This window comes from Amphiprion ocellaris, chromosome 6 (genome assembly GCF_022539595.1).
Source record: "Amphiprion ocellaris isolate individual 3 ecotype Okinawa chromosome 6, ASM2253959v1, whole genome shotgun sequence".
Lineage (NCBI taxonomy): Eukaryota > Metazoa > Chordata > Actinopteri > Pomacentridae > Amphiprion > Amphiprion ocellaris.
In genome coordinates this window covers 27,503,487-27,530,193 of record NC_072771.1, presented here as the reverse complement: position 1 = coordinate 27,530,193, position 26,707 = coordinate 27,503,487, and the positions used below count along the sequence as shown (strand labels likewise).

The 26,707-nt window shown below is 38.0% G+C and overlaps 1 protein-coding gene across 2 annotated transcripts; it reads right to left on the bottom strand.

The window, feature by feature from the left end:
- Nucleotides 1-1,769: 1,769 nt before the first annotated feature.
- On the bottom strand, nucleotides 1,770-26,556 carry rasef (RAS and EF-hand domain containing). Of its 2 annotated transcripts, none has more exons than XM_023282159.3 (18): nucleotides 26,067-26,556; nucleotides 24,085-24,417; nucleotides 17,631-17,777; nucleotides 16,861-16,951; nucleotides 14,890-14,985; nucleotides 13,458-13,535; nucleotides 13,233-13,348; nucleotides 11,129-11,197; nucleotides 10,906-10,972; nucleotides 10,539-10,618; nucleotides 9,119-9,428; nucleotides 8,517-8,657; nucleotides 7,805-7,955; nucleotides 7,436-7,517; nucleotides 7,199-7,313; nucleotides 6,588-6,695; nucleotides 5,510-5,586; nucleotides 1,770-2,952 (listed from the first exon to the last, which is right to left on the bottom strand). In XM_023282159.3, exons 1-18 carry the CDS (start codon nucleotides 26,381-26,383, stop codon nucleotides 2,850-2,852), a joined length of 2,481 nt encoding a protein of 826 aa, XP_023137927.3. In that variant the 5' UTR covers nucleotides 26,384-26,556; the 3' UTR covers nucleotides 1,770-2,849. The 2 variants fall into 2 exon arrangements, with proteins under 2 accessions (XP_023137927.3, XP_035809563.2); XM_035953670.2 differs by having other exon boundaries at nucleotides 24,085-24,414.
- Nucleotides 26,557-26,707: the final 151 nt, after the last annotated feature.

Below are 26,707 nucleotides of genomic sequence, written 5' to 3'. Positions count from 1 at the left end.
GACCCAGCTCCTGGTGGCTTTGAGTGAAAGTTTAACATCCATCAAAACAGAACTACAGACAGTGAAATCTGAGCTGTCGGTCAGTATTTCAAACATCAAGTTTGACCCGGCTGTCCTAAAGCACGCTGTAGATGAAACGGAAACTTCACTCTCCACATCACCGATGACATCGTCACACTCCAAAGCAGAGCACCTGTCTGCTGAACTTTTAATAGTGGACTATAAATGTGAAGAATGTGAGCAGCGGAACAGATGTGATCAGAAAGAAGTCATTTTCTTTTTTCTTTTCTTTCTGGTTGACTTGATGCTGTCAGATGCAGATGTTGGAGCTGATTCTGATCTTTCAGGATAAAAAGCTGCTTTTCCTTTGCAGACTTTTCAGGAAATTATTGTCTCAAGTTTTCTCTGCTATTTATATTTTTATTATCTGTGATTATTTCATTATTTCTTTATTGTAAAATAAAGTTTGAGGCATAAAGACGCAGTTATTTTATTCCTGAAATCTTTGACGTAGCAGAACTAAACTTCCATTTTCCTTCTTGTACTTCTGATACTAGAACTAAACGTATCTTCAACACGGATCATCTGCTTTTAATGAATCAGCAGCAACATCACAACAACAAATGAGAAAATTTTCAACAAATTAATGAAACTGATGTCATTTAAAACTATCAGAGTGTTTTAGTGTCAAATTAAAGCTGATTACTGACAACTAGAACATTAACGTTACTGTTTTAATCACTTTTAAGTTTCCTGAACGTTACATTAATGTCAACCAGCCACAATTTTATGAACTTAATGAACCACATCACAGTAACACAACACACTTCAGCTGTTTACATGAAACTCAACACAAACATCGTTAGCTTAATGCTACGTTAGCTTTAATCAGGCTACGACTGAGCAGTTAGCTCGGTTAGCATCGCTAACATTAAAACTAATATTTACTGGATGCTAACTCTCTTTTCTGGTCAACACACACAGAAATAAACTCCACCAACATCTGGAGTGCATGGCACACATTACATCTGACACGAAAGCTGCATATAAAGTGCATTAAAAGCGGCACCGATACGAAAATAAACATTTACTTACTGAACTATCAGAGTCCTTTCAGTGTCTGCTGGTAGAATCAGCTGAAGGCAGAAAACTGGTTAAAACAAGCCAACGGGCAGGAAAACTATCTGTGGAAAATGTTCTGCTGCTGCACCGATAAATAAACCAACAGTTATTATATCAGAATCCAAAGGAGGAGAGCAGAGTCTCTGCTGCCTCCTCCATAGGACCTGTCAATCATTCCAGACCGGACTGTCAATCAAGTAGTCCCGCCCCCTGGCTTCTCAAAACTTTAACGCTCTTTAAAAAAATTCAATATTGATTTATTTTAAGATCGGCCACCTGATCTCTCGTTCTGACCATGAAAACTAACGGGAAAAAAATGTATATACAGTCTATGCACCGTACTCTGTTTGGCTCCACACTTGCTGATGACCACTTCCGGTCTCAGAAAATGAAAAAACTGACCTTTTTTCGTTTGTCTCATACTGATTTTACTTTCTTGTTATTCTAAATATAAAACGAAAATCAAAACATTTTTTAAAAAGTCGTATATCCCTTTTTGATCATGAAAAGGAAAAACGCCTTGTATTTCAATTTTAATTTTTGTATTTTAAAACGAAAATCAAATAACCACTCGTTTTTTGTTTTTCAATACCCGTTTCAGAACGGAAAATCCAATTACCATATAAATACACGGACCACTTATGTAATCAATTTGAACATTTTTTTATTCTTCTATCAACATGTATTTGTGCAACACGTAAATACGTACATACTTGCATTTGCATTTTTAGGAAGATTTTTTTAAAAATCCAGTTGTTTTGAGCAGTTGGATGTTGTCTGTTTATCATCTGAGAGGACAACTTTTTAGTATGTATTGTTGGCAGTTTGCTTAGATCACATTTAAGTAAAACAGAACAATATACGTTCACTGTATCTGAGGAATGAAAATAAGAGCTCTGCTTCCTGCCACCTCTCCTTCATATTTACCTAACTTTTCATTACTTATACCAGATAATGAAACTAATTTTTAAAGCATTTGTGGAAACTGAAAATTATCTGCCACATATTCAGTTCCAAATAACACAAAGTCACCCTGAGTGGGAAAAAAGTAACACTGCTGTGGTATAAAGACAGTAGGTTAAAGACAGTATATGTACATATATTGTGAGCTTAAACTTCTCACAAAAGTCTCTGTGTCACCATGTTGATAATCGATGACATTCATTTTCAATAAAGTCTGACATTATGGTTGGTGCAAACAACAAACTTCTAACATGCTGCATAAACTTTTTAGTCCAGAACATAAACTAAAGATAACTAAAGTCATGAGATAATTTTATAATAATACGACCAAGTATGAATCTATTGTTATTTGTCTTATTTTCTCATATGAACCATCTACTAAACTAACTTTCTGTCCTCAGTCATCTGCAATTACTTCTCTCATCACATGAAAATATCACTTTTAAACCACATTCATATACTTTGTTTCACTTTTTTCTCACGTATTTTACACTTTCCCAGGTGTTCTCTTTTCATACTTTTCTTGCATCTTCACACCACGGCAGCGCCAGTGTAGGAAACTGTGTGTTCTGGGAAACATCTGTGAAATATGTGTAATAGCATAATAGAAAGTGAACTTAACTTTCACAAAGCAATAGGTTTATATGGACTTAATCCACATGTAAAATTATTTTGGTTATTCACAATGATGATTTGTTCCTGTTGCTGTTTTGTTAGGTTTATGCATTTTTTTCATTTCCTTGTTCCAGCGCTGATGAGCTCCATCAGGTGCAGCAAGAGAAGTTTGGTTTTTTCCTTGGAGCGTCTAATTTGGGCATCGACCGATAGTGACTTTTTTCCTCAAAGGTGGCATACTTTGTTACCTGCCTGTGAGGTGAAGAACAAAGAGGAAGAGTTGCAATAAGGGGAAAGGGGAAAACAAATCACATTTTAGTATTGTCCTTATTACTTGTCTGATAGTCACCTGTCTTCATCAATCACCTACTGTCACTACAACCTTGGTAACAAGTAGTATAAGAATTTGTTCATGAAAATGTAAACATGGGGTTATTTTTGTGGTTTCTGTTGAAAATAAACAAAATTTTTGAAATATGGACAAATCTGGGGACCAGTTTGACCTCCTTTTACATATGAAGGCAGAAAATGTCAGGATTAAGGACTTAAGAACTGCTGAACAAGAAAAATAAAAGATAAACCTGAATTTATTACTATTTCACACAAGGATAGTATCTTCACAGTGTCAGAAATAGTTTTTCTCTGGATATTTCAATTTGTGGCATGAAAACTTCCTAATTGATCCATTCCAGTGTCCCACTCAAGTATCTCGGCCAGCTTAGACTTTATTGCTGGGCAAGGCCCCGGGCCCGACAGCATCTCAGCAAAGGTGCTGAAGGACTGTGCCCATGAACTCCAGTGCTTCACTCACTGTTCTGTGAATACTATGGGGCTGCAACCATACCTGCTGTAGTGTAAAATTTTTTGGGTACGATGTGCTAAAGATAAGAGATGATATAATTATGGCAAATGCTATTAGACTGAAGACCAGAAGTAAAACATATGTACTCAAAACATAATGGTGTAAACTTAAGGTATTCTAACTTTTGACATATATTGGAATAATATGCATGAAATCTATCACAAAATAATGAGGGTAAGACGTGGAGCAAAAAGTCTGAACATGTCTGGGCATGTTCTCTGTAAAAGATGACCTAATGATAACTTAATGCGTATGTCTTCTGTACAGTGAGATCTGTGGTGAAATATGATAACCTGACGTCATGATTTGACCAATAGATTGAGAAAAGTATAACGGTGTCAAAACTGTCACTCCTATCATACATTTTAAAGGCGTGGAAAAATGACCAGTGCTCACAGCATAAAAGACGGTGCACAGCTGAGATTCTTCAGTTCATCACCTCTAAGAATTACTCCTGGATTTTTTGTTGACAAATAAATCCTGCTGCCCTCTGAATGCTGACTTCTCTTGGTGATTTATTTGAAGATCTGAACAGGGTCAAGTCATAGACTCTGGCCTTGATTTGTAACTTAGTTTACACTTCATCACTACCCTCTGGAAAACTGCCACCATAATACCTGTACCCAAAAAACCTCAACCAACTGAACTCAATCTTTATCGCCCTGTCGCCCTCACTTCCATAATAATGAAGTGCCTGGAGAAGCTGCTTCTTAACATCATCTTGTAGGTCACCAACCCACAGCTTGACCCCCTTCAGTTTGCCTATAAGGCCACAAGGGGCATGGAGGATGCAGTTGCCCATCTGCTGCATATCACCCTTCAGCATGTGGACTCTCCAGGTCACTGGGCAAGAATCCTCTGCATGGACTTCGGTTCAGCTTTCAATACTATCCAAAAGCACCTGATGATCCAGAAGTTACACCAGCTCAACATCCTCTTCCATCTCATTCACATCATCAGCCATCACCATCAACACTGGAGCACCACAAGGTTGTGTCCTCGGCCCCCCTCCTCTACACACTCTGCACCAATGACTGCACGAGCCCATCACCCACTATCATATATCTAAAGTACTCAGATGAACAGCATTTTCCACTTCACTCAGTGGTGTAAGGACAACCATCTCCATGGTGGACGGTTTTAAATATCTTGGGATTACACTCGACAGTAAATTCACCTTTGACCAGCACATCATTGACATCCAAAAAAGAAGCCACCGGAGACTCTCTCAGCCATCCATAAACTAAAAGGACTTTATGTTGCCCCCCATCTCCTTCTGTTGCTGTATCAAAACATCATCCAGTCTATCCTCCTGTACTGCTCCACCTGCTTCTACAACATGCTGTCTGTTACAAACAAAACCAAACTCATATGCATAACCACCACAGCCTCCAAAATAATCAGTCTTCCCACACCAAACCTCACAAAATTAGACAACAGGGCTGTTACATGAATTGCCAATATAATAGAACAGGACATAACACACCTGCTGAACATATACCTCACCCCCCTCCCCTCAGGACATAGCTACAGAACACTGAGACGCAGACGAGTATGACTATGCAAAAGCCTGATCCCATCTATCATAGCAACTCTTAACCAAAGGCCAAGATGATCTGGCCAGAGTGAAAACTACACTTACATGTTGAACAGTGTTTTTGTAGAATGTGTGTTTTTTTTGTACTGTCCTGCCAATGTAAATCAGTAATAATTTCCCCATGGGGACAACAAAGTCTAAGCTTATGCAACTAAAATTGAATGGAATGCCCCTAATAGTTATTTATTACTTACATCTTTGCTCAAAAAATGAAACATCTACTACATTTCTGACAGAATAATAAGCTATCAGTGCTTCAGTGTTTTCAATGTCAACTAATGAAGTCAATTTGCCTTAGAAATGTATCTAAATATACATGTTTTGTTTTGACTGAAACACCTGTATCTCACCTGGCCAGGTGCAACACAGCCTCCAGGATGTTGGAGCCATCTTTAGCACTAGTTTCACAGAACAGAGTGTTGTATGTCTGTTGGGTAAAGACAAGAAATTGTTATTGTTTAAGGATTAAAGCTTGTATTTGTGTGAAAGGAAGGTGTTGGAAGGAGAAAGAATAGAAACAGAACAGCCTTTTTTCTATCTGGACAGGAAAGAAGAGGAAGAAGGGAAGAGATAAATGAGGAACACCTCGGTGCTAAAAAAAGAAAACAAAGGCAGGAGGACAGAGTGAGGAGAGAGTATTGAAAATAGAGATCTGTGGAAGAATAGTCCAGTTTCCAGTTTCTGGTCATCTTTGCTTTAAAAGTGTGATGTATAGAAGCTAACCGACTCAGTCTGGATCCAAAAACTTTCTGGATTTGTAGAAATTTCTTGGGCATAAGAAACTCCTGACTATGAGAAGAATTAGATATGGATGGTGGTGGTGGATGTCTGCATTTTTGAAGGACTATATTTGAGATAAGTTTCTCGTTTTTATCATAATCTTCCTTGTCTGCCACAAACACATCAACACCTATAAGAACTGAACTGAACTGAAATCATCGTTACGGACTACAGAGTGTTCATCTACTCTAAACATATTCTTACACACACACACACACACACACACACACAGTCTCTGTAATTATTTGTGGAATTTACATAATCTGAAAGCCATTTGATTTTTCTTATCAGGACACTGAATTTGAATTTGGCTTTGGGTTGATATTTGATCTGTGACTTTAACTTTGTTTCCTGTTGTTTTAATGGCCATTTCTGTGGGAGATATTTTGATATTTGGGTTGTACATGACCAAATTTAAATGATGAAATTGAACTGTGTTGCCTTTAATAAAGTGCATTTTTATAGTGAGGGTGGTAAGCTTGTGTTTATTCCCCTGCCTGATGCCCAACTCCATTATTGAATATTATGGATCACATTATGCTACAAAGGTAGGAGTTAAGTGTAGTGAATGTACTAAATGTTCAAAACACAGTCAGACAAAATGTCCTTTAAAGTAAAGTAAGATGAATGGGTTTTATTTGTGATTACCATGGCCAGCTTTTCCCCATAGCTGAAAGGAACACAGTTCACTGCATCCTGTCTGAGATCACACTTATTACCCACAAGCATGATGGGAATATCTTCACGGGACACATCCTGTCAAGCAAAAATAAAAGAAACTCAGTACTGTAAATGTCTCTGTTGCACATCAGAATGTGATTTCAGAATTTATGCACTGAATACACACAAAAAAGAAACATAAGAAATGGAGATTCAGATTTTGTCTGACATCAAGCAGCACTGTGTACATAGTTCATTATACCAGACTACACACCATACATGCACACACAAAAAGTTACAAAACAGCAGAACACAATCTGTACATGCCTCACATCCAAACACTTACATATCTGCTGCATGGAGAAAGAGAGAAACAAGCAGGATCAATTAGCAGGACATTCAAATTAATTTCTTTTAATCACAATGTCTTATGATACAACAAATGCTGCCAAAGTGAATCACCATTGTACTGAAGTATCGTGGTGGATGGACTTTTTTTTTTTTTACCGTCTCCACTATTATGTGTCTGGAAATGTCTGGCTATTCAGAGCAAAGTGCATTAGTGAGTAACTTCTTGGCAGAGGAGAGCAGTGCATTACCTCAATCATGTCCACCCAGTCTCTGACATTCAGGAAGCTCTTCTCACAGGTGACGTCGTACAGCAGCAACACGCCGTCTGCCCGGCGGAAATAAGACTTTGCAATACTCCGAAACCTGAGAGGGCGAGAAAAGATTGGTCAAGTTAGACCCGAACACATCGAAACATTATTTTTATCTACTTTAATTTTGAGTTTTAGAAGCCCCACACATGTAATAATAATCACAACAGTTCACACCTCTCCTGTCCTGCAGTGTCCCACAGTTGTAGTAAAACAGGCTCTCCATCCACAATCAGTGTCTTCATCTGGAAATCAACTCCTGAAAACACAAAGGAGACACAATCCAACGTGTCACACTACTCAGATGGTAGTAATGGAAACACATTTTGTATGACAGTTCAGCTCAGTGGCAGCACGTGATCAGATTAACAGAATATTCAGCTGTGAATAGTTTGTGCTAAAAACTAATTCTTATTCTGTCAGCAGACACCTTTTATTTATTTTTCAAGAGTTTGTGGACAATAGTTTTTGCTAGAAGAGACAACAAATAGCAAGCTCTACTACCTGAGTATTAACAAAGAGTTAGTTTTAGTTAGTCCGACTCACCCAGAGTGGCGCTGGAGTTCAGTTTGAATTCATTCTTGCAGAGGCGGAGCAGGAAGCTGGATTTTCCCACAGCAGCATCTCCAGCTAACACAATCCTGTAGGCCTTCTCTGATGTCATGTAACCCAGATCAACACTCTCCTTCTCCTCCTTCTGCAGAAGACACAGAAGAAATCAGATATCAGATTTGAATTCTACACATCCAAATTTATTTTTGTAGTTGGCATGGGTCACTTTTCAAGTTTCTGTTTTCCTTCTTAGCAAGGGCTAGAGGTTTCAACTTACGCAGTGCAACAACAAGTGCTTCAATAAGCAAAGAACAGTGAGGATTTTGCTAAGCTTGTAAAGCTTGTCCTGAGGAAAGTGCAAGTGAAAAGAAAATGCAATTATTAAAGAAAAAAAATCCTTTATCTTGTGATAAAAAGTCCCCAAATCCTCAAATATTTTTTCAGCTTACTGTTACGGAGATTCACCTTTTTCCTCATAGATACCTGCATATCATATAGTTGCACGAGACAAAGGATCAGAACGTCTATCAATGTCTGTAAATAATAAATCAAATTTGACAGAACTTTGACTGGTAACTGCAAAGATATTTCGCTCAGGGTCAATGTATTGGGCAACACCAGAATTCAACAATCTTTTTCTTGACCTTTCAGAGTGGCAGAATACCTCCCACACTCCTATCTTTAATTCATAACTTCCTTCTCTTACCTGAACACTGATGGCACTGAGGGCTTTCCTCATTGTTGGCGCAGCGGGCGTTGGGATGCTGATCGATTCTAACGGCTTCCAGTCCAGAACTGAGCTGCTGTCCGACCCGAATGCTGATTCACCGTCCTGAGTCTCTGCTGGCTGTGATGTGGACACAGAATCAGACAGTTTAACATCTGGAAAAATCTACACAGCTAACTCATGTCAACATTAGGACTTCTTCAGAACTATGTCTTGCGTGATAGTCTGTGTTGCATGTTTTCACAGTCAAAGCACCTTGTGAACGCTGTTCTTAAGGGTGTTATATAAATAAAGTTATTATTTTATTGTTATTATACGACTTGTACAGTAAAGCTGGTTAAAGCTAGGAGCATCTGGTCTCCAGATAATTAAAAAAAAGTCATTATGTTCAGCAGTTTTGTTTATAACAAAATATTTGCAAAACTAATGATATTTCAATCAGATTCACTACATTTCAGTGCTAAATAGCAAATGTCACCTGCTAAACATCTCTGTACTGAGTGTGCTCTCAGCCTCACATAAACCATGCTTTTCTATGACACATGAGTGTATACAAGGCTGAGGATTTCTTATTGCCTCACATCAGTGTCAGAGTTTTCTCCCATCATGCTGTCATTGTTGTAATCCTCCCTTTTCTTCTTCTTCTCCTGCCTCTCTTCTTCTTCTTCTTCCTCTTCTTCTTGACCTTTGACGTCGTGCTCTGAGTCGTAGCCTCCGTGCGAGCCTCTGAGCGTCGACATGCCGCTGTCCACGTAGATCTCCGGCAGACTGTCCTGCTCGCACTCGCTGCTGTGTCGGCGCCTCAGGCCGGGATCACACATGGCCAAGGCCAGAGTGTCGCAGCTGGGCCGGCGGGTGTACAGAGGAAACTCATCTGTACGCTGGCAGACCCTGAGGAGGAGGTCATGAAATAAAAACACGAAAGCTGCATAATCTCTTTGTGCTTCAGGGGGAGACTGACTGCCTAAAAAAATAACTTGTACTTGTAAAGACATTTCATGCAGGGGCTTTGCCTTGGTGTATTACCTACTGTAACCTATATCTGAAAAAAAACGTTTTATTTTATTCACAACAACTACCTACATGGCAAGACGCAACTACAGTCAGTAGGATTTCCTATTCATGTACTGCTTATTCGAGTGATTTGGGCCTTTTACAACACTGCTAGGTCGCATACTAATACTTACCATTTTATTTTTCATGCATATACTACATATAATTAGTATGGCCAATCACTGTTTTTCTGATGCACTTTTTATTTTTTCATAAAAAGTAATTGTTTAACCTTCTGAACCCCAAGCAGTTTCTGAGTGTTTTATTTCCTTTCCTGTGACATTTTCAGACATTTTATTGCTTCCTGTTATAAGTTTTGACTTCCCAAGGAAAACACTGCAAACATTAAACATGCACTCCTGTACAAATGGCAAAGACACACCATCATATAATACTATAATGCTGTACTGAGAGGTAGAATTAATGATCACAAAAAGAAAATACACTTGTGAATCCCATATTTGAGATACAAAAACTTGCTATCAATCAGTCGATCCTGCTATATCATATGAATACAAAACTGTTATCATAAACACCAAAGAATCACGAGTCACCTTTTCGTTTGTACAGCATCTTAAATAAATATTTCACAGCATGTTCAACATTTATTTTACTGCTCTCTAAATACACAGTCAAGTGTTCCTGGGGGCAAAAACATCTTAATTTGAAGTGTTTGTCGCTATATACTGTATTGACTAAACCTGAAAAACCTGATCTGCAACAAGACCGCTGAAGCTGCTAACTCTGATGAGTTTTGGAAACCACTTGTTTCTGAAAGTATTAATTGTAGTAAAATTATTCAGGAATAAGAAAATAAAGTGACCAATAGTGAAAGACTGGTTCTTGTGCGAGGGTACAGAGGGTATATAGATGATATAAATTAATCATCTCATAATATTCAGTCTTCAGATACCCTTTTAAACAATCTGCATTGTTTGTAAGTCTTACCTGTCCATTAGGACGTATGGTGATGTGTAGCAGATGCTTTTACTTCTGTTTCTGTTCTTAACATCTGGTGACCCACCAGACTGAAACACACAGCAGTGAAAAATGAGTTTTCCAGTGTTTTTGTTGATTGTTTCCTGGCTGTCTGAAATGTACTGCTTTTGTTTTATTTCACAAATCCCATTTAATGAATATTTTTGTTTTAAAATGCGATTTTAAAGACTGAATGTTGCTCCTTAACATCTGTTAAGAATCACAATACTAATTTTACATAGAGTCCAACCAGTGGATAAAACACCTTCAGCCTCTTGTAATTAATTAAATCTATAATAAAACTCTAGAGTTAGTTTTATTAACTGTGTAACTTTACCTTTGTGATCCTCTCCAGAGCAGCTCTCAGGCCATCGTTACTGTCATGGAGCTTCCTGTTAGCTGTCCTATCCACACACACACACACACACACACACACACACGCACACACACACAAAATCCAATTTTACCCACATATTCAAAATTTTTTGAGTATATCTCGTGTTATTTTTTCACACAGTAAAATCAGTTACAGTAAATGTGTCTGTTATTCTCTGACTTACTGCAGAATCTCGATCTGACTCTCCAGGATGTCTCGCTCATCAGAAAAGTGTTGCATGAGCTCCTCGTCTCTGCAGCAAAACACAGACAGAAACACAGTCATTGAATTTGAATATAAATATCAACCTTAATAGATCTGTTCAGATATATCAATCTGAATTTGTTACAGTGAAATTATTTTTAGCGTTGCATACAGTGAAGACACAATTTCAGCTCTCATTCCTGCACAAAACAGAGCTTATACTAACAACCTAGTTGCCTAGTGTATTGATGACTTCAAACTGATAAATAATACCTAATGTTTAAACAATTCAGCACTTGCGTATGCTGTACAACCATTTATCACTGATGTAAAGTTCAGAAATAAACACAGTGAGGCAAAACAACATGTGAAGAAACAAAATGAATGCAACATTTGGTGTCACAAACCTGTATCAGGTCATAGCCAAAACTTTTAACAAAGGTAAATATATTTGTTCGTTGAAACCTGGAAGTTGCCTGATGTCCTTATTGATTACATTTTATAATTTGGTCATTTTAAATGTTTCTCAACTAAGAAATTCAGCAGCAACCAACAGTCACATGATAAAACATCAGGGACTATTTAGATAAACTTTATGCTGTGCTTGTACACAGCAGAGATGAGGCAGGTAAGGAAATAAAAAAAAAAAAACTAATTGAAAATATAAGTAGTAATCTATCGTATATAATGCCACCATTTATTTTTTCCAGTATTGGTAATGTCTGTGAACACTTGGAAAAATGTTTTTTCAATTATGTGTAAGAAATCCAACTTTTAATTTTTTTTTTTGATGATTTATTGTGTTATAACTTTGCTTTGCGGGCTGCAAAGTGGATCAGTGGTTAGCACCATTGTCTTACAGCTAGAAGATCCTTGGTTAGCGTCCTGGTTTGGGCCAGAGATCTTTCTGTGTGGAGTTTGCATGTTCTCCCTGTGTATACATGGGTTTTCTCCGGGTTCTCCGGCTTCCTCCCACAGTCCAAAAACATGCTGAGATTAATTGGTAATTCTAAATTGTCCGTAGGTGTGAATGTGAGTGTGATTGTTTGTCTCTATATGTAGCTTATATGTAAGATGATGGATGGATGGATTTTGTTTTGCTGCACAAATGTAATTTTTGAGTTCTCTCTACTCTTAGCCACAGTGGCACTGTTTTCATAAAGGTGCAGACTTCAAATAAAGTGAAAAATGAGCCCACAGTTAGTAAAAATGTGACAGGGGCAAAGATACAGAGAAAGTACTTGGAGTTCATGCTGTTGTGTGCTATATAGATTGTAAAAAGTAATTTAAATTTCAAAACTTCTGCATATTTCAAGTGATCACAGTATCATCGTGGCCCTACTTGTACATAACATGTACACTGTGGCTTCACTTGGCTACTAAAAGACATTACATCTAATTTATGAATATCACAAGACACCTTGAAGATGGAGAAACAACAGTGTCAACTTGATGGGCTGGTCTGAGGAGTGTCGTCCTGCCTGTGGCTCTGTTGCTGCGGTTGCTAAGTAACGCTTCTGAAGAAGTTATTGTGTGTGTGAAGTCACTCCAGGATATCCTGTTTCAGCTCTGACAAAACATAAAAACCCCCGAGAGCGAACACACTGGAGGTGGGGCCTCCATCTCTCTGTCTGTCTCCGTCCCACTGAAACTAAATTTCTCAGGGGTGGGTTGTTTGAGAAGGAGCTTGAGGTCAGATTGATTTACTGAACCTATTAAAATGTATGAATCTGATCACTTGAGTCTTTCTGCGTGTAATGTAGAACAAAATGAATGGGGAGAGAGAAACATGGAAAAAAACCTGCTCTGCAACTTCATATCAGCAGTAACTCTGGGTTTAGACTTTCAGGGTTTACGGTGAAAGTAAAGAGTGTGTATGTGTGTAGACCAGCTAGACTCTGTATACTCTTATGACACAACCCATTTTTCTTCTCAAAGTGAAGAATGAAAAATCTATCCACTAATTTATGACCAGCAGAGACATCCCAGAAAACAACCCAGATCAGAACTTTGATGCTGAAGCCAACTATGCTGCACAATAAGTGAAGCATGCATGCAAACACCCCAAACTACGATCGACTCACCGTTCAGAGTTGATGCTTTGGTCTGTTAACTCTGTCTTCAACGAGTCCATCTCACTCTGCAAACAGGCAACTTTGGTCTGAGACTTCAGCAGCTCCTGTTTTATCTTCTGGTTTTCCTGCAGAGACACAAAGCAAAATGGTCCCATATGGATATGAGCAATCCGAAGTTTACAGATATGGCAGAAGCATTGGCTTAAAAATGAGCTAAAGTATAGCTAGTCTCACCAGTGTTAGCTCATTGATCCTCTTCTTCAGAGCTGAACTCTCATCTTTCACAGCGATGTTCTTGTATTTCTCTTCAATCTGATGGACAAGTTCATGTATTTAGGATTAAGATTTTTTTGACTTTCAGGTAGGTTTCAATCAGAATCTGTGCAGTTATAGAAACTGCATATGCTATTTACTAGGCAGAAAAATGTTTTTTCTTAACATCTAGTACAGCTATACTGCTTTTAAGTAGCTGTTTTTTCATATTTACATAGGTTTAATGCAAGCATCTCTGTCTGACAGTAATTAGGACAGTAAATCAATGTTGTATTTGCTTAAGTACATATTTCATATAACTGTAATGTGTAACATATTGTTACTGTGCAAATACTGACTATTATCCACATGCTGTAGGGAACATTCTGGTACTAAACAGGTCTGAATCCTACTTAAAGGACAAGGACTACTTTGTGTCTATTGGTAATTACAGAACTTAATGGTCTAAAACAGCATGTCGAATTCCCCAAGGCTGCATTCTGGGGACTCTTCTGTTCAATATCTACATTCTAGCAATAGCTTCGACTGTGGAAAACAACTACATATATTTCCATAACTATGCAGACGACACTTAAATTTACATAACTATGTCACCAGAGAACTGTAAGGATTGGATGTGCTAGAATTTTCTTCAAATAAACTAACACAAAATGAAGTAATTTTTTTGAAGCAAAGGAAGAACAATTGAAAGTCAACAATCAGGTCTCTTAAAAAAAAACAAAAAAAAACAACAACTATCAAACAGCTGCAGCTGATTCCAGCTCTGAGATCATTACACTGTCCAATTGATTTCAAAACACCGCTGCTGGTTTACAAAGCACTGAGCAGTTTCTGACCAAAATACATTTCTAATCTGCTGCTGGGTTGTGAGCCATCCAGACCTCTCAGGTCGTCTAGGACCAGTCTACTTTCTGCCCCCAAGTCAAAATGAAACTGAGGAGGCTTTAAGTTTTTATGCACCGCATATCTGGAGCAAAATCCCAGAAAACTGCAGTTCTGCTGCAACTCTCAGTTCTTTTAAATGAAGGCTGAAGACTTTTGTGCTTGCCGTTCAATGCACTAAACTTTGAATTTCTGTACCTGTAACTTTTACTTTCTATTTTAACTTTTTATTCTCTGTTTTAATTGTATATTTAGATTTTTTAAATTTACATTGCCTTGTCTTCTTTTTACACATTGCCTTGATGCTTTTTATGACTTATGTGAAGTGTGAATTGTCTTGATGTTGAAATGTGCTGAACAAATTTGCCCTGTCTGGTTTGTTTTCAAAGATGTACTGGTATGATGTCAGTTCATTTAAGGTAACTATAAACCTCTGAGCAGCATCTGATCTACAGGATTGATGCTGTGTTAGAGCAAAAATAGAGTTAAGCCAAAGAAATTAAAAGCTCACCATCTGCATCCTCTGGATCTTACATTGCAGCTCACACACTTCAGTTTCATAACCTCTCCTTAATTCATTTAGCGCAGCCTCTGTTCGCTTTTTCTCCTACAAAAACACACATACAAACACAAACAACAAGCAAAAATAAATAAATTACACATATTGAGATGACAATGTGTATCAAATTGAGTATGTCTCTGTGTGTGTGTTTGTTTTTTCACTTCTATGACACAGTAATGGCTGCTATTTTAAGGCAGATTGTGAACCTCTGATGGAGGATCTGGGGAATCAATAAGTGTAGAAGCAACTGTATTTCCACAGTTTCCAAAAATACCAGGACTATGTGCACATATATTACAGTGTGAGAGAGCACAGGTGAGTGACGCTCTAATTTTGTTTGCTTTTCCTCGACAAAACAAACAGCAGCTTGGTAAGTGGAGAACACTTACATAAGTTTCTTACACGCTGAGATAAGAAGGAGTTTATGTTTCCGCTGAGTTTATAAGAAACACCAGGACAAAAGATAACATTAAATTACCTCAAATAAATCCTGATCCAGTAAGTGATCTGTGCTTTTCTAAAACCGTCAGTCTTTAATATATTCCTTAAATTTTATGTCATGTCAGAGCTAAATATTGTTATCAAAGCTAATCATTTCCCAGAATTCCGGGAAATATCCTCAGCTTTCATGAAACTCACAATCCAGCAGGTTATAGTTAATAGAAAACCAGTGATGGAGGAAGTACTAAGATTCTTTGCTTTAGTAAAAGTGCAAATACATCATTGTAAGAGTACTCCGTAATGAGTAAAAGTCTCTCTGACTGATATATTCTTATATACATATGACATCATTATATTATTAATACTGAAATATCAGTGTGTCAGCAGCATTTCACTGTTGTAGCTGCTGCAGGTTTGAACTACTTTACAGACAGTTTTATATACAGGAACAGCATATAAATCTGAGGGTTTATCCCATGATTAAAGAGAGAAGAAAGAAGAGAAACAAAGTTCTAATACATAAATTTGTTTTCAGTTGTTGACTTCTTTGAACATTTATTGAAATGAAACTTTGTGAGAATTTCAGAGGGAAAAATCACTGGCTGTGAACAATTCATAGACACAGATTCATAGACATCAGAAACCAACAAGGCTACAATTGCTGTTTTAATCTTTACAGTGTATTTTAAAAGCTTGCTATAGTATCTATTGTGTTAAATCATCAAAATAACCAGTTGTCAAATAAATGTAGTGAAGGAGAAAGTCACTATTTCCACCTGAAATGTAGTCAAATGGAGATATAAAGTAGTATAAAATGGAAACACCACTGTAGAGAACTAAGAATCTTAATTCAACAATTTTAAAAAACTACAGCTTCAGTAATATATGTTAGTCTCTTTGCTCCAAATTGGCCCCTCATTTTGATTCCTGTCTTTGTGCTGTTACATGTATGAGCAGACTGACATCAAAGGACTCACAGGCCACTGAATGAAAAACAGACTTAACTCTTAGCTCACTGTTTTCTGCAAACTGGGTGAACAATAATTCGGTTGTCAGGTTTTCTACAACTTCATGGCACATTATTTAGAACCGCACTGTTGTCATGTCAGACTTAAATCCCCAAGTATGCAGTCTGACTCTTTACAGATTATCATTTCCATCCACACACGGCCCACAAATATGGACAGCCTTATCATTTTAAACTGGAGGATCAAACATGCTCCAGCACCTCCATCTATCTACTGCTTTATATCCACAGCGTTGTGGAATCCAGCTGATCTGCAGGCGTGTCTGAGTTTGGATCAGTAATCTGCTATACAGCTGCGTATGTTTGTTTGACATGAGGGAAGAGCTGAACAAACGCAACCTGCTTATCACTTTGACATCACAACCTCCTGGGAAAGATAGGCGCCATAGCAACGATCCTAAAACTTATCTGAATGTAGTTCTTATGCGTTTGTGAATCTGAGTTTGTCCCACCTGCTCTCGTGTTTTTCTTTCCGCAGCATGAATACGTTGGTCCATCTCCTCCTCCATCTCGCTGAGCTGCATTGTTGCTTGGTCCTGAGATCTGTGAAACAAGAACATCATCATCACTGTACTCCAGAAACTTCCATCTTCCATTATCTACTGTCTTTTACTGTGCATCATCATAGACAGCTGAAGAAAACTTAAGAAAATGAACCTGACCTGCGTGTCCGGCATGAGAAAAACTGGAGCACAAAACTATGTAACAAAAGGGGGGCACACAATCCATTGTATCTGAATCTTCTATGAAGGTGATTTTATCGAGATAGTGGATTTCTACAGAATACAGTCATGGCAGCACAAAGATCAACCAAGAGATAAGCCTTCATCATGCAGACTATATTTGGCAAACGTGTTCCTAATACATGGCTTATTGTCTCATGGAGTTACACAGTGTCATCAGGTTATTCCTTTACAGGCTACAGGAGAAACTTTTCCCTTATAGGGGCTTAATCCACCAAATGTCACTACAGGTCATGCAGCAGTGGCTTTAATTATACCTGTGTTTTACTAAATAGAAAAAAATAGTATTTAGGTAGAGACCTATAGTTTCACAAAATAGCCACAGTTCTATTTAATATGAATTTCAGTGGTAAAAGCTTTGTTCTTCATGGTCACATGAAGGATGCAAAGACAATGCATGCGTGTGTGTGTGTGTGTGTGTGTGTGTGTGTGTGTGGCGTGTGTGTGTGTGTGTGTGTGTGTGTGTGCACGCTGGTCACCGTTTAATTGCGAGCGCCAGGTTCTCCATCTCCGAGTTCTGCTGTTTGATCTCTTTGGTGAAGTTAATGACGACTTTCTCAAAATAAGGAATCAGTCTGGGCTCAGTCAGACTGATGTTCTGGTACAGTGTTGCTGCCTGTTCATGCCTGGAAGAAAATTTTAAAAAACTGACATCAGCTCTGCTTTCTTAATATATTATTTTGTGTTCTGACATGTGCACAGTCGTATCTTTTTGCAAACACAATTTTAGAACTAAACTAAAGAATTATAGTTTTGCTTTATCTAAAATAAAGCTGACATTAACTGCAGCTAGCTGAAAGTAAAACTACGTGCATTATCAGTTCTAGCATTGAAAACAGGTGGAAGACGCAAAACATTTCGATGTGCTGTGAAACTGGGTTACAATAATTAGCAAATTAGGCTCAAGAAGTTAAGAAACTGTAAGAAAATTTAACTTTTTGTGTACGAAACTCTTGCTCATTCCTGGACATTGTGCATTTCTACTTTTGGTCTTGACTAATATACATTGATCAGCCAAATCATTAAAACTGCCTGCTTTATATTGTGTAGGTCCACCTTGTGTCAACAAAATAGCCCTGACCCGTTGAGTTTTGGGCTCCTCTGAAAGTGTCCTGTGGTTTCAGGAACAAAGACGTCAGCAGCAGATCCTCACTCAAGCAAGCTGCCAGCTTTTTAACTTAGCCAGCATTAAGTTTTCATCAGTCTGTGTTCCAATAACTGTTTTGTGGGATCAGACCACACATGCATCAGTGAGCCTTAGGTGCCAATGACCGATTCAACTGTTGTCCCTCTTTGGACCACTTTTCCTGGGGAAGCCAGACAAGACCTGCTGTTTTGAAGATGCTCTGATCCTGTCGTCTAGCAATCACAATTTGGCCCTGATCAGATCTGTCAACTGCTTCCAGCACATGAACTTCAAGAACTGACCTAATTTATGCCACTGTAACTACTTAATGTCAATCCCTTCACATGCATAGTGGCAGCAAAAACAGTCCTTGGAGTATAATAGACTAATGGGAGTGCAGTGCAGCTTCAAATACACTAACATTACAGACAAATTTAGAGCATGTTTTGAGTCAGTCATTTCGGAAAACTGTGAAAACTTTTTTCTGACTGCCTAACGAAAAGACAAAAAATTTCATGACAAAGAGAAGAAAGTGCAAAATCAACAATATATTGTTGTTTATTTGATACTAAATAGTATTTTGTTGGGCCTATAACATGACGTTTATTTCTGTGGTGTTGTTAAAATAAACGTATGTTTTTGCTGCCACTTATTCTTGTAAGTCACTCAAGTGGAAAATGTACTAAAATACACACATATTTAATAAATATGCATGTAGCTCCTGTTCTACTTCCCTAAACAGGATTTGAAACAGCTTAAAGGGACCAGACAGCTACTTTTGATGCGTTTCACTTTGTGACACTGACACACCACGCAGTTTGTCTCCATAATTCTCTGACAAAAAATATTGTTCCCATAAAGTTATGTCAGATTGAAAATTAACCTCAGTAACATCAGCACCATTACACATTTTATCCACTGTACATTATTACCCTCATTATTTTAATGCAGTCACAAAGCAACCCGCGTTGCAGCAGGCAGGTAGAAGTGGGTCATGTAAGTGCACTGTGTGTGTTTGACGTCTGACAGGGTGGACTGGCTGTAATCCTCTGTATATAGACACTGCTGCACGTCGGTCAATAGCTCTCGGTGACACACAGCACACGGCAAAGTTACACACAAGATCCAAGCTGGATTGTTTGTGTTTGTTTCTGTCATGCTGATCAAGACAGAAACAAGCACCAACAATCCAGCGTCAGACCCGCGAAGGTAAAATTTAAACAGAGATAAACAGAAGCAGTTGTCAGGAAGCAGCTGATGGAATCAAAAGCTACTGAAAGCCATAAAACCCAAAACCTAAAATATGATGAACAATGTTAGTGCACCCAAATGAAATCTTTTTATGTCCTACAAGGATTTCCTTTTGGCACTTTTTACAAAACCTGTTTGTTTTTTATGTATTTGCTACTTGCATTTAGTACACAAACACAGATAAATGGTGTTTGGCTCTTATATCAAAAGAAGAAGGGGATCTTATAAATCAGGAACCATCTTTTATGGCACAGCATGATCCCTGATAATTTTATTTACTGTCTTAGTCAGATGAGCAATGAAAAATTGCAAAATAAAATAGCAAACCCACTAAGTAGGTCTAAATCATAATAACACTGTGTATAGGAATATAATTGATTTTTTGCTCTTAATATCTCTTCTTGCATGCACAAAACATGTTTTCATCCCCTAAAAAACAGACACTTGTCTAAAGTAGGCAGTGTTCGATGTTTTCCAAACCATCATCACTCAGCTGACTGATGAAACAGTTCCTGCAACTACTTGAGGATAAGAGGGTGCATTTAGCAGACAGGACCACTGTGACAATCAATGTCCTGATGCCACAGTCCAGCAGCGCGAGGAGGAGTCCCATGCCAGTCCTGGGGCAACATACACACACGTACAGTACATTTTTACTGCCGAAACACAGTCACACGCAATATATAAAATGTATAAATACACACACAGATACAGATACATGTCCGACGAAACAGGTCTGAGTACCAGTGAAAAATATACTGATACTAATGCGAATTTGATAGTTTAGGTGCTGATCCAAAAAACAAGAGCAATCAGCAGAGTTGTGTTTTCCGCAAAAAAGTTGAGAAGTTGTTGAAACGTGTCAACACAAGCAGCTGAGCAAGAAATTTCTAAGAAATTTGCGAAAATGTCTTTCCAGTGATTTCAAATTGCATCACCTCTCAACGTCTGCATTATTTCTAAGTTGACTAGTTGAGTAATTTGTCTTTTAAACAATCCAATTAGTCTAAATGCATGAACAAGGCTACAAAACAACCTGTAAACTCCAGAACTCTCTCAGTTTTGGATCGGGCTGTGTCTATCTGCATGTTTGCAACATGGCTGCACATCAAAAAGAATTGGCAGAGGAATTAAAAAAAATCTTATTCTGAGTCTTCACAAAGATGGAAAAGGACACAGGAAAAGCAGTTATGAATTATAAATATGTCAAAACACAGTTGCAGCAGGAATTAGGAGGTAAAGAACTAGCGAAAGTGCCACTAATCAGCAATGCAGTGGTCATCCTGCTAGAATGACGCCATGGACTGTGCACTCCTCTCACAATCTACATCTGAAACACAGATGGGTAAGTGCTTCAGTCTTGGCACAGGGGTGAACAACAGAAATGTGAGTTTATGTGACAGCTCAGACAGTGTGACATTGACCTTGTATAATGTATAATATCGATGTGTGGCTGCACGAGTGCAAAAGACACACAGACAAAATCACAAAAGAGTTTCAAAAGGTGAAAATAGTAAAAATTATGACCCAACCTGAGTATGTCGCCTGACTTAAATCCAATAGAAAACCTTTGGGGTAGCAAACAGCAGCTGAAACAAAAAGTCTCTGAAGGATAGCAGAATATTTCTAAAAATGTTGCATCCTCCATGCTGAGGAGGTTTGAGTCTAAAGGTGAACAAACAATGTATTGAAAAATAGAAGATTACATACACATTTTGTTGCATTGACTTCCTACTGTCCTGTATGTTTGACATTTTATGACATTTCAGCAATTTTGCACAGCGGTGTATTCACTTCTGTTGTGTATTTGACCAGGAATATTCTGGTCAAGGAAAATTAATTGAAGGTAATGAGAGTTAAAGTTAAAGTCAGATCAGTTTAAAGAAATGCAATTTTAAGCTAACTAATATTTTAAAACACAGAAAAATAAGACTAAGTTGGAATGGTTTGACTTCTAGTGTTACCATCAGTGAATAAGATGGTTGTAGCAGTAGATGATAGACAGAAGTCCATGGCTCATATAGCAGCCGCCTAACTGTACACTTGAGTTAAACGTATGTTGTTTGAGTCTTTGCCTGGTCATTGATTAAAGCCCTAAAAACTCATCTCTATTTATCACAGGTACATAATTACAATGCAAAGTCAGCTTCACTAACACATTCAAAGAGAATTTTAGCACTTGAATGACCTCATAGAGGAAATTTTGCAAGAATTAGCATCAAAACAGTGTAGGACAAATAGTTTCATTCGCTGCTGGTGGCACTATTGTAATACATAGCAATAAAGTTTTGAGAAAAATGAGGATTATATTTGCAAAATGGTTTCTCAGTTTTGTAAATAAATCCTTTACTTACTGAGCCTGATGTTCAAGAAAAAAAGAAACAGTGCTCGTTCATAAAACCTGTTTCTCATTGGATTTAATTTTGTGTGTCACCTCTCCCCTGTCAAATGGCAAACAAAAGAAAAAAAAAGAAAAACATGTTGTCTGACTTGGTAAAGAAGCCAGTAACTGCAGTGATGGGAGGTGAAACACAGAATCAACACAATCACACTCCTGAACGTATCGGAGCAAAGTGTCCATCTGTCGACACTAACTCTACAGTCCTGCATCATTAATTATTTCTAACAGTTATCGATGTTTAACTGTTAGCTGCTTGACATTATTTCTTTTGGTTTTAGTTAAATTTACAACTGCTTCAGGGACTTTCTATAGAAAGAAGACGAGAAACAGCTGTTCTGTTTGTGGTGAAGCTGCCGATGTATTTCTGCTACTTAGGAAAGTAGAGAAAAAGAGCACTGAGCTGCAGCTAGCATGAGTGAAAACAGTACACATGTAGAGTGTCTCAAGGCTGGAAATTAATTCAGTTCTTAAAGTAACAGTGAAATAGTATTGTGATTAAATTATCAAGATTGTGTAAACTCCTACCGAGGATACAGTTAAAAACAAAAAAAGTGTTATTGTGTAGGTTTTTGCATTTTGTGTAGTAACAACAGAATTCAGTGCACCAAGCATTGGTCTTTTTGGGTGTTTCTTACATTTTTATCTGTCATTATATTTACAGATATTGTAAAGTTATTTTTATTATCCCAGTATTAATTCCATCCAGCCCTAAAGTTCAGTTTCACTGTAACACCATAGAGAATATGTCTGACGGATGCAGGGGGAAAAAATTATACTGTGATAATTCTGACAAATATTGTGATATTAATCATAATTTTAATGGGAAAGGAAACAGTTCCACTTTTTTTCACTGAAACAAATGTAAAAATGATGATTTTTGTTACGTGTCTGAACCAAACAAACATGTTACCTTAAATCAGGAAATCTGATTTGTAGGCATCTCTGTTTCACCACAGTACTTCATTTTTTTTTGTAAATTGTGACACATTTAGCAAAACTCTCAGTTTCTGCAAGTTGGGTATTGCTCTTGGCCATATTGTGATTTAGATTAAATGTTGGTCAGTTGCTGCAAAGAAATGTCACTCGGTTGACCTAAATGTTGTGAATGGCATTACACAACTCAGAGAGCCCAGCTGTTGTAAAGGATGCGGCCTAGATTCAGTCGACTGCTTGGCTCCAGTCATGATACAGATGAAAAATACAGTTGTTGCTAGAGACTTTTTGAAAATTCTATATATTCTTATCTCAATTTTGTTTACTGGCACAGAAAAAAATGATCATTTTTGAGAGGATGTTGACGCTTTTCCATACAACAATTAAAAAAAAATAATTAATGAATAGACAGCTGTAAAAACTTTTACCACTAAAAATGTCAAAAAAAAACAAAGTCCAAGAAAACTGGAGAAAATTAGCCACACAAAATTACTGTTAAAATATATTTACCAATAGTTTCCCAATCTACAAAAGAAAGAAAGAAAGATGGAAATCCACAAAATGCCTTATTTTGACTAATGATAGGCTGTGGAATAGAAAGTTCCGTTTTCTCTTGGAAATGACTTTTTAATCAATAAATCATTTATTAAATGAGTGTCAGAATAATTTTCTGTCTGAATAGTTGATTAAAATGTTTAAACTTTTAGTCAGCTGGTCTCTCTCTCTCCATGCATCTGCTTGTGTTAGAAACTGTGATACTGTAGCTGCACACTTCTCAGTTTATTGTACAAAGAGAGCAGATGCATGACTATACAGCAAATCTTACTTGTCTGTCTCTTTATCTCTATGTCTAACTGAGATGCATTCAGAAAAAAAACGAACACCTGTAACACATCTAGAAGAACTTATACACACCTTTTACATAACAGCACGGTCACTGACACAAACATGTCATCCACATTTTATATTAGAGCTGCTCTAATATTTTGTAGAAGAGAAGCACAGTCTGCTCTACTTAACCTTTTCCACTGCTTCACGGTTTTTCCTTGCTTATTTCCCAGCTGCAGTATTTAATTTGCCTGTTGGGCTAATTAATGTCTCACTATCACCACTACGCACACTGCGCTCACTGTTGGACACATCCCTATCACCTCGACATTTCCATAATTTCACTGCATCCACCCATCTGTGCCATCTCCAGCGGACAGGTGTGCGCTCTCACCTGGGGATGAACTTTGCCTGCTCTCCCAGCCTCCTCTCGAAGTTCTCCCAGGCGGCGGACACGTCTCCTCCGTCTGACTCCATGAACTCTCCGTGGCGGTCGTGAAACCCGGTGATGAACTCCTGGAAGGTGACGGTTCCGTCGTCGTCGATGTCCAGCCGGCTGAAAATCCGGTCCGCCTCGGCCGCTGACACCTGCAGCTCCGTACAGATGGTGAGAAACTCGTTCTTCTCGATCCGCCCGGAGTTGTCCACGTCGTAGGTGTGAAAGAGGGCGCGCAGCCGCTCCTGCTCCTCTGCGCTCATTCCCTGGATGTGGGGATGTGGCTGCCTGCTTAAAAAAAGGAGGCGTCTGCGTCACTTAGTGTAGAAATCCAGCAGAACAGTCGCTGTTTTATTCTCACCACAAAAGCGAAAAGTAATAGCTCCCAACTTCCAGACTTAGTCCACTTTTATCCAAACATTTCGACAAGTTGTCGCGCGTTTCCAAAAGTTCGGATGGAGTTAATCCGCCTAAATGTTTCTAAACACGATCAGTGAATCAAATAATCTGATACTTTAGCTCCACTGGTGTCTTCACCAAGTTATGATCCGTTTTGCTGCAGCCAGTTGGACAGACAGAAAAAAACTGCTGTATCTGACGCAGGTAGCTGAACTGCCATACCTGTGTGTGTGTGTGTGTGTGTGTGTGTGTGTGTGTGTGTGTGTGTGTGTGTGTGTGTGTGTGTGTGTGTGTGTGTGTGTGTGTGTGTGTGGTCACTCCTCTAACAGTAGAGCTCTGGGCTTCAGGCCAAATTAAAGTCCACTGTGGGGAAAAGCTAAATAGCTCGTAATGTGACTGAATAAACTTTAAGAATTATAGATTCAAATATGATGATCCTGCTTTATTTCAAATCACATGAAAATAACTTTATGTACCTAAAATGCAGGAATACATACTGACCCACTATGCATTACAGTCTGACCTACTGCAGTGTAATTTGCATCTCTACACTGTAAAAAATAATGCTTTTCACTGGTTTTATTTGAAATTTTTTTGAACAATTTATCATTATGTTACATTTTTCCTGTTATGTTAAATTTCAGCGGCGAGAGAGTGGAACAGTTTGCTGGTGGATCACTTTATCAGGTGAATCTTCTTTATGGTGAAATATAAAACAGTTGTGTCCTGTTTGTGATCAATGTGAACAACTGTGCAGATCTGTTAAACACAATAATCTAATAGTCCAACTGGATTTCCTGGATCCTTTTGTTTAAATGTCTCACTGGTACCTTAAATAACAAACCGTCACCAAGGGAGCCCCTGAGGGCTATTTTCCATTTGAATCTCCACACAAACTTAAAAACAGAGTTTTCCATGTCATGTGTTTCAGACCTGACAGCTGCTGTATCTTTGTATAGTCTGCTTTCAAAAAAAACCCCAACGAAACAGACACATCAGGGTTATTAAAAGGTGCCGAGTCAGATGAATGTTAATCTATCATATTTTAATTTAGGTTAGAGTAACGTTTATGCATAAGGCTTATTGTTTAAATAATTTGTTCAGTTATTTTACGGTTTCACTCATATCAAATTAAGTAAAACCTACTCAAGCCATGGTTGATCAAAAAATTATGTTCATTTTTCAATGTATGAAGCAGGCCAAAGTTACACTCCAGACATGTTCTGAACTCCAGTATTAGCACCTTAAACAAAAGGAATTACTGTATTCCTTTAAGTACTTTGAGATCTAGATTTTTTTTAAAAAAAATATTGTATTTTGGCCGCAGCATTTTAATGTGTTGTTTTCTGAGTTCACATCTTAAACCTTGAACTCCCCCAAAACAAGACTCCACTCTGCAGGCCAAAACGTGAAAAGTGATGCTCTATACACAAAATTGTCACTAAATGTGATGTACTGCATAGAATACATTCTTTGCAATTTTCCAATAACTGCAATCAGATATATGCTTAAAGTAGCACCTATGACTTTCCACTGCTCACCTGGATGTGACATGTCCTTTGCTGATTGAAAATCCTTCCACAGTTGAGGAGTTCTTGTTTTCTGAAGCATCATCGTGTTCTTCCTGGTGTTGTTCTTGAAAGCCGCTGATGAACTCCTCTAAGGTCACTGTGCCGTCTTTGTCGACGTCCAGGCGGTTGAATATGCGCTCTGCTTCTTGGGAGGACACATTGAGTTCTTTGCAAATAGTAGAAAATTCATTTTTTTCAATGCGCCCTGAATTATCCACATCATAGGCGTGAAAGAGGAAACTCAGATGGTTTTGTTCTTCCTGGCTCATGGTCCTTATGGATGCCATGCTTTTTTTTTTTTTTTTTTTTTTTTACAATAATGTGGCTTTAGAGAAAAAAGAAAGACAGGAAGAGGGTTGAGCTATTTAAATAAATTTACCATTGCATTTCCTTTGAGATGGTTGGAAATCAGCAAGTACCCTAAAAAATTCAGCTTCATGCCTGAAAAAATACCATTGTTGAAACGAGTTAAACTGCAACTGCAAGATTCAATTCATTCCCTCTGATACCTCACTTTTATATTCTTTCTCCTCCCTTTACTTGCCTCTTGGCTTTCTTACATGCAGACCCCTCCTGACAGTTTGGTACCAGTAAAGCTCTCCACAATACAG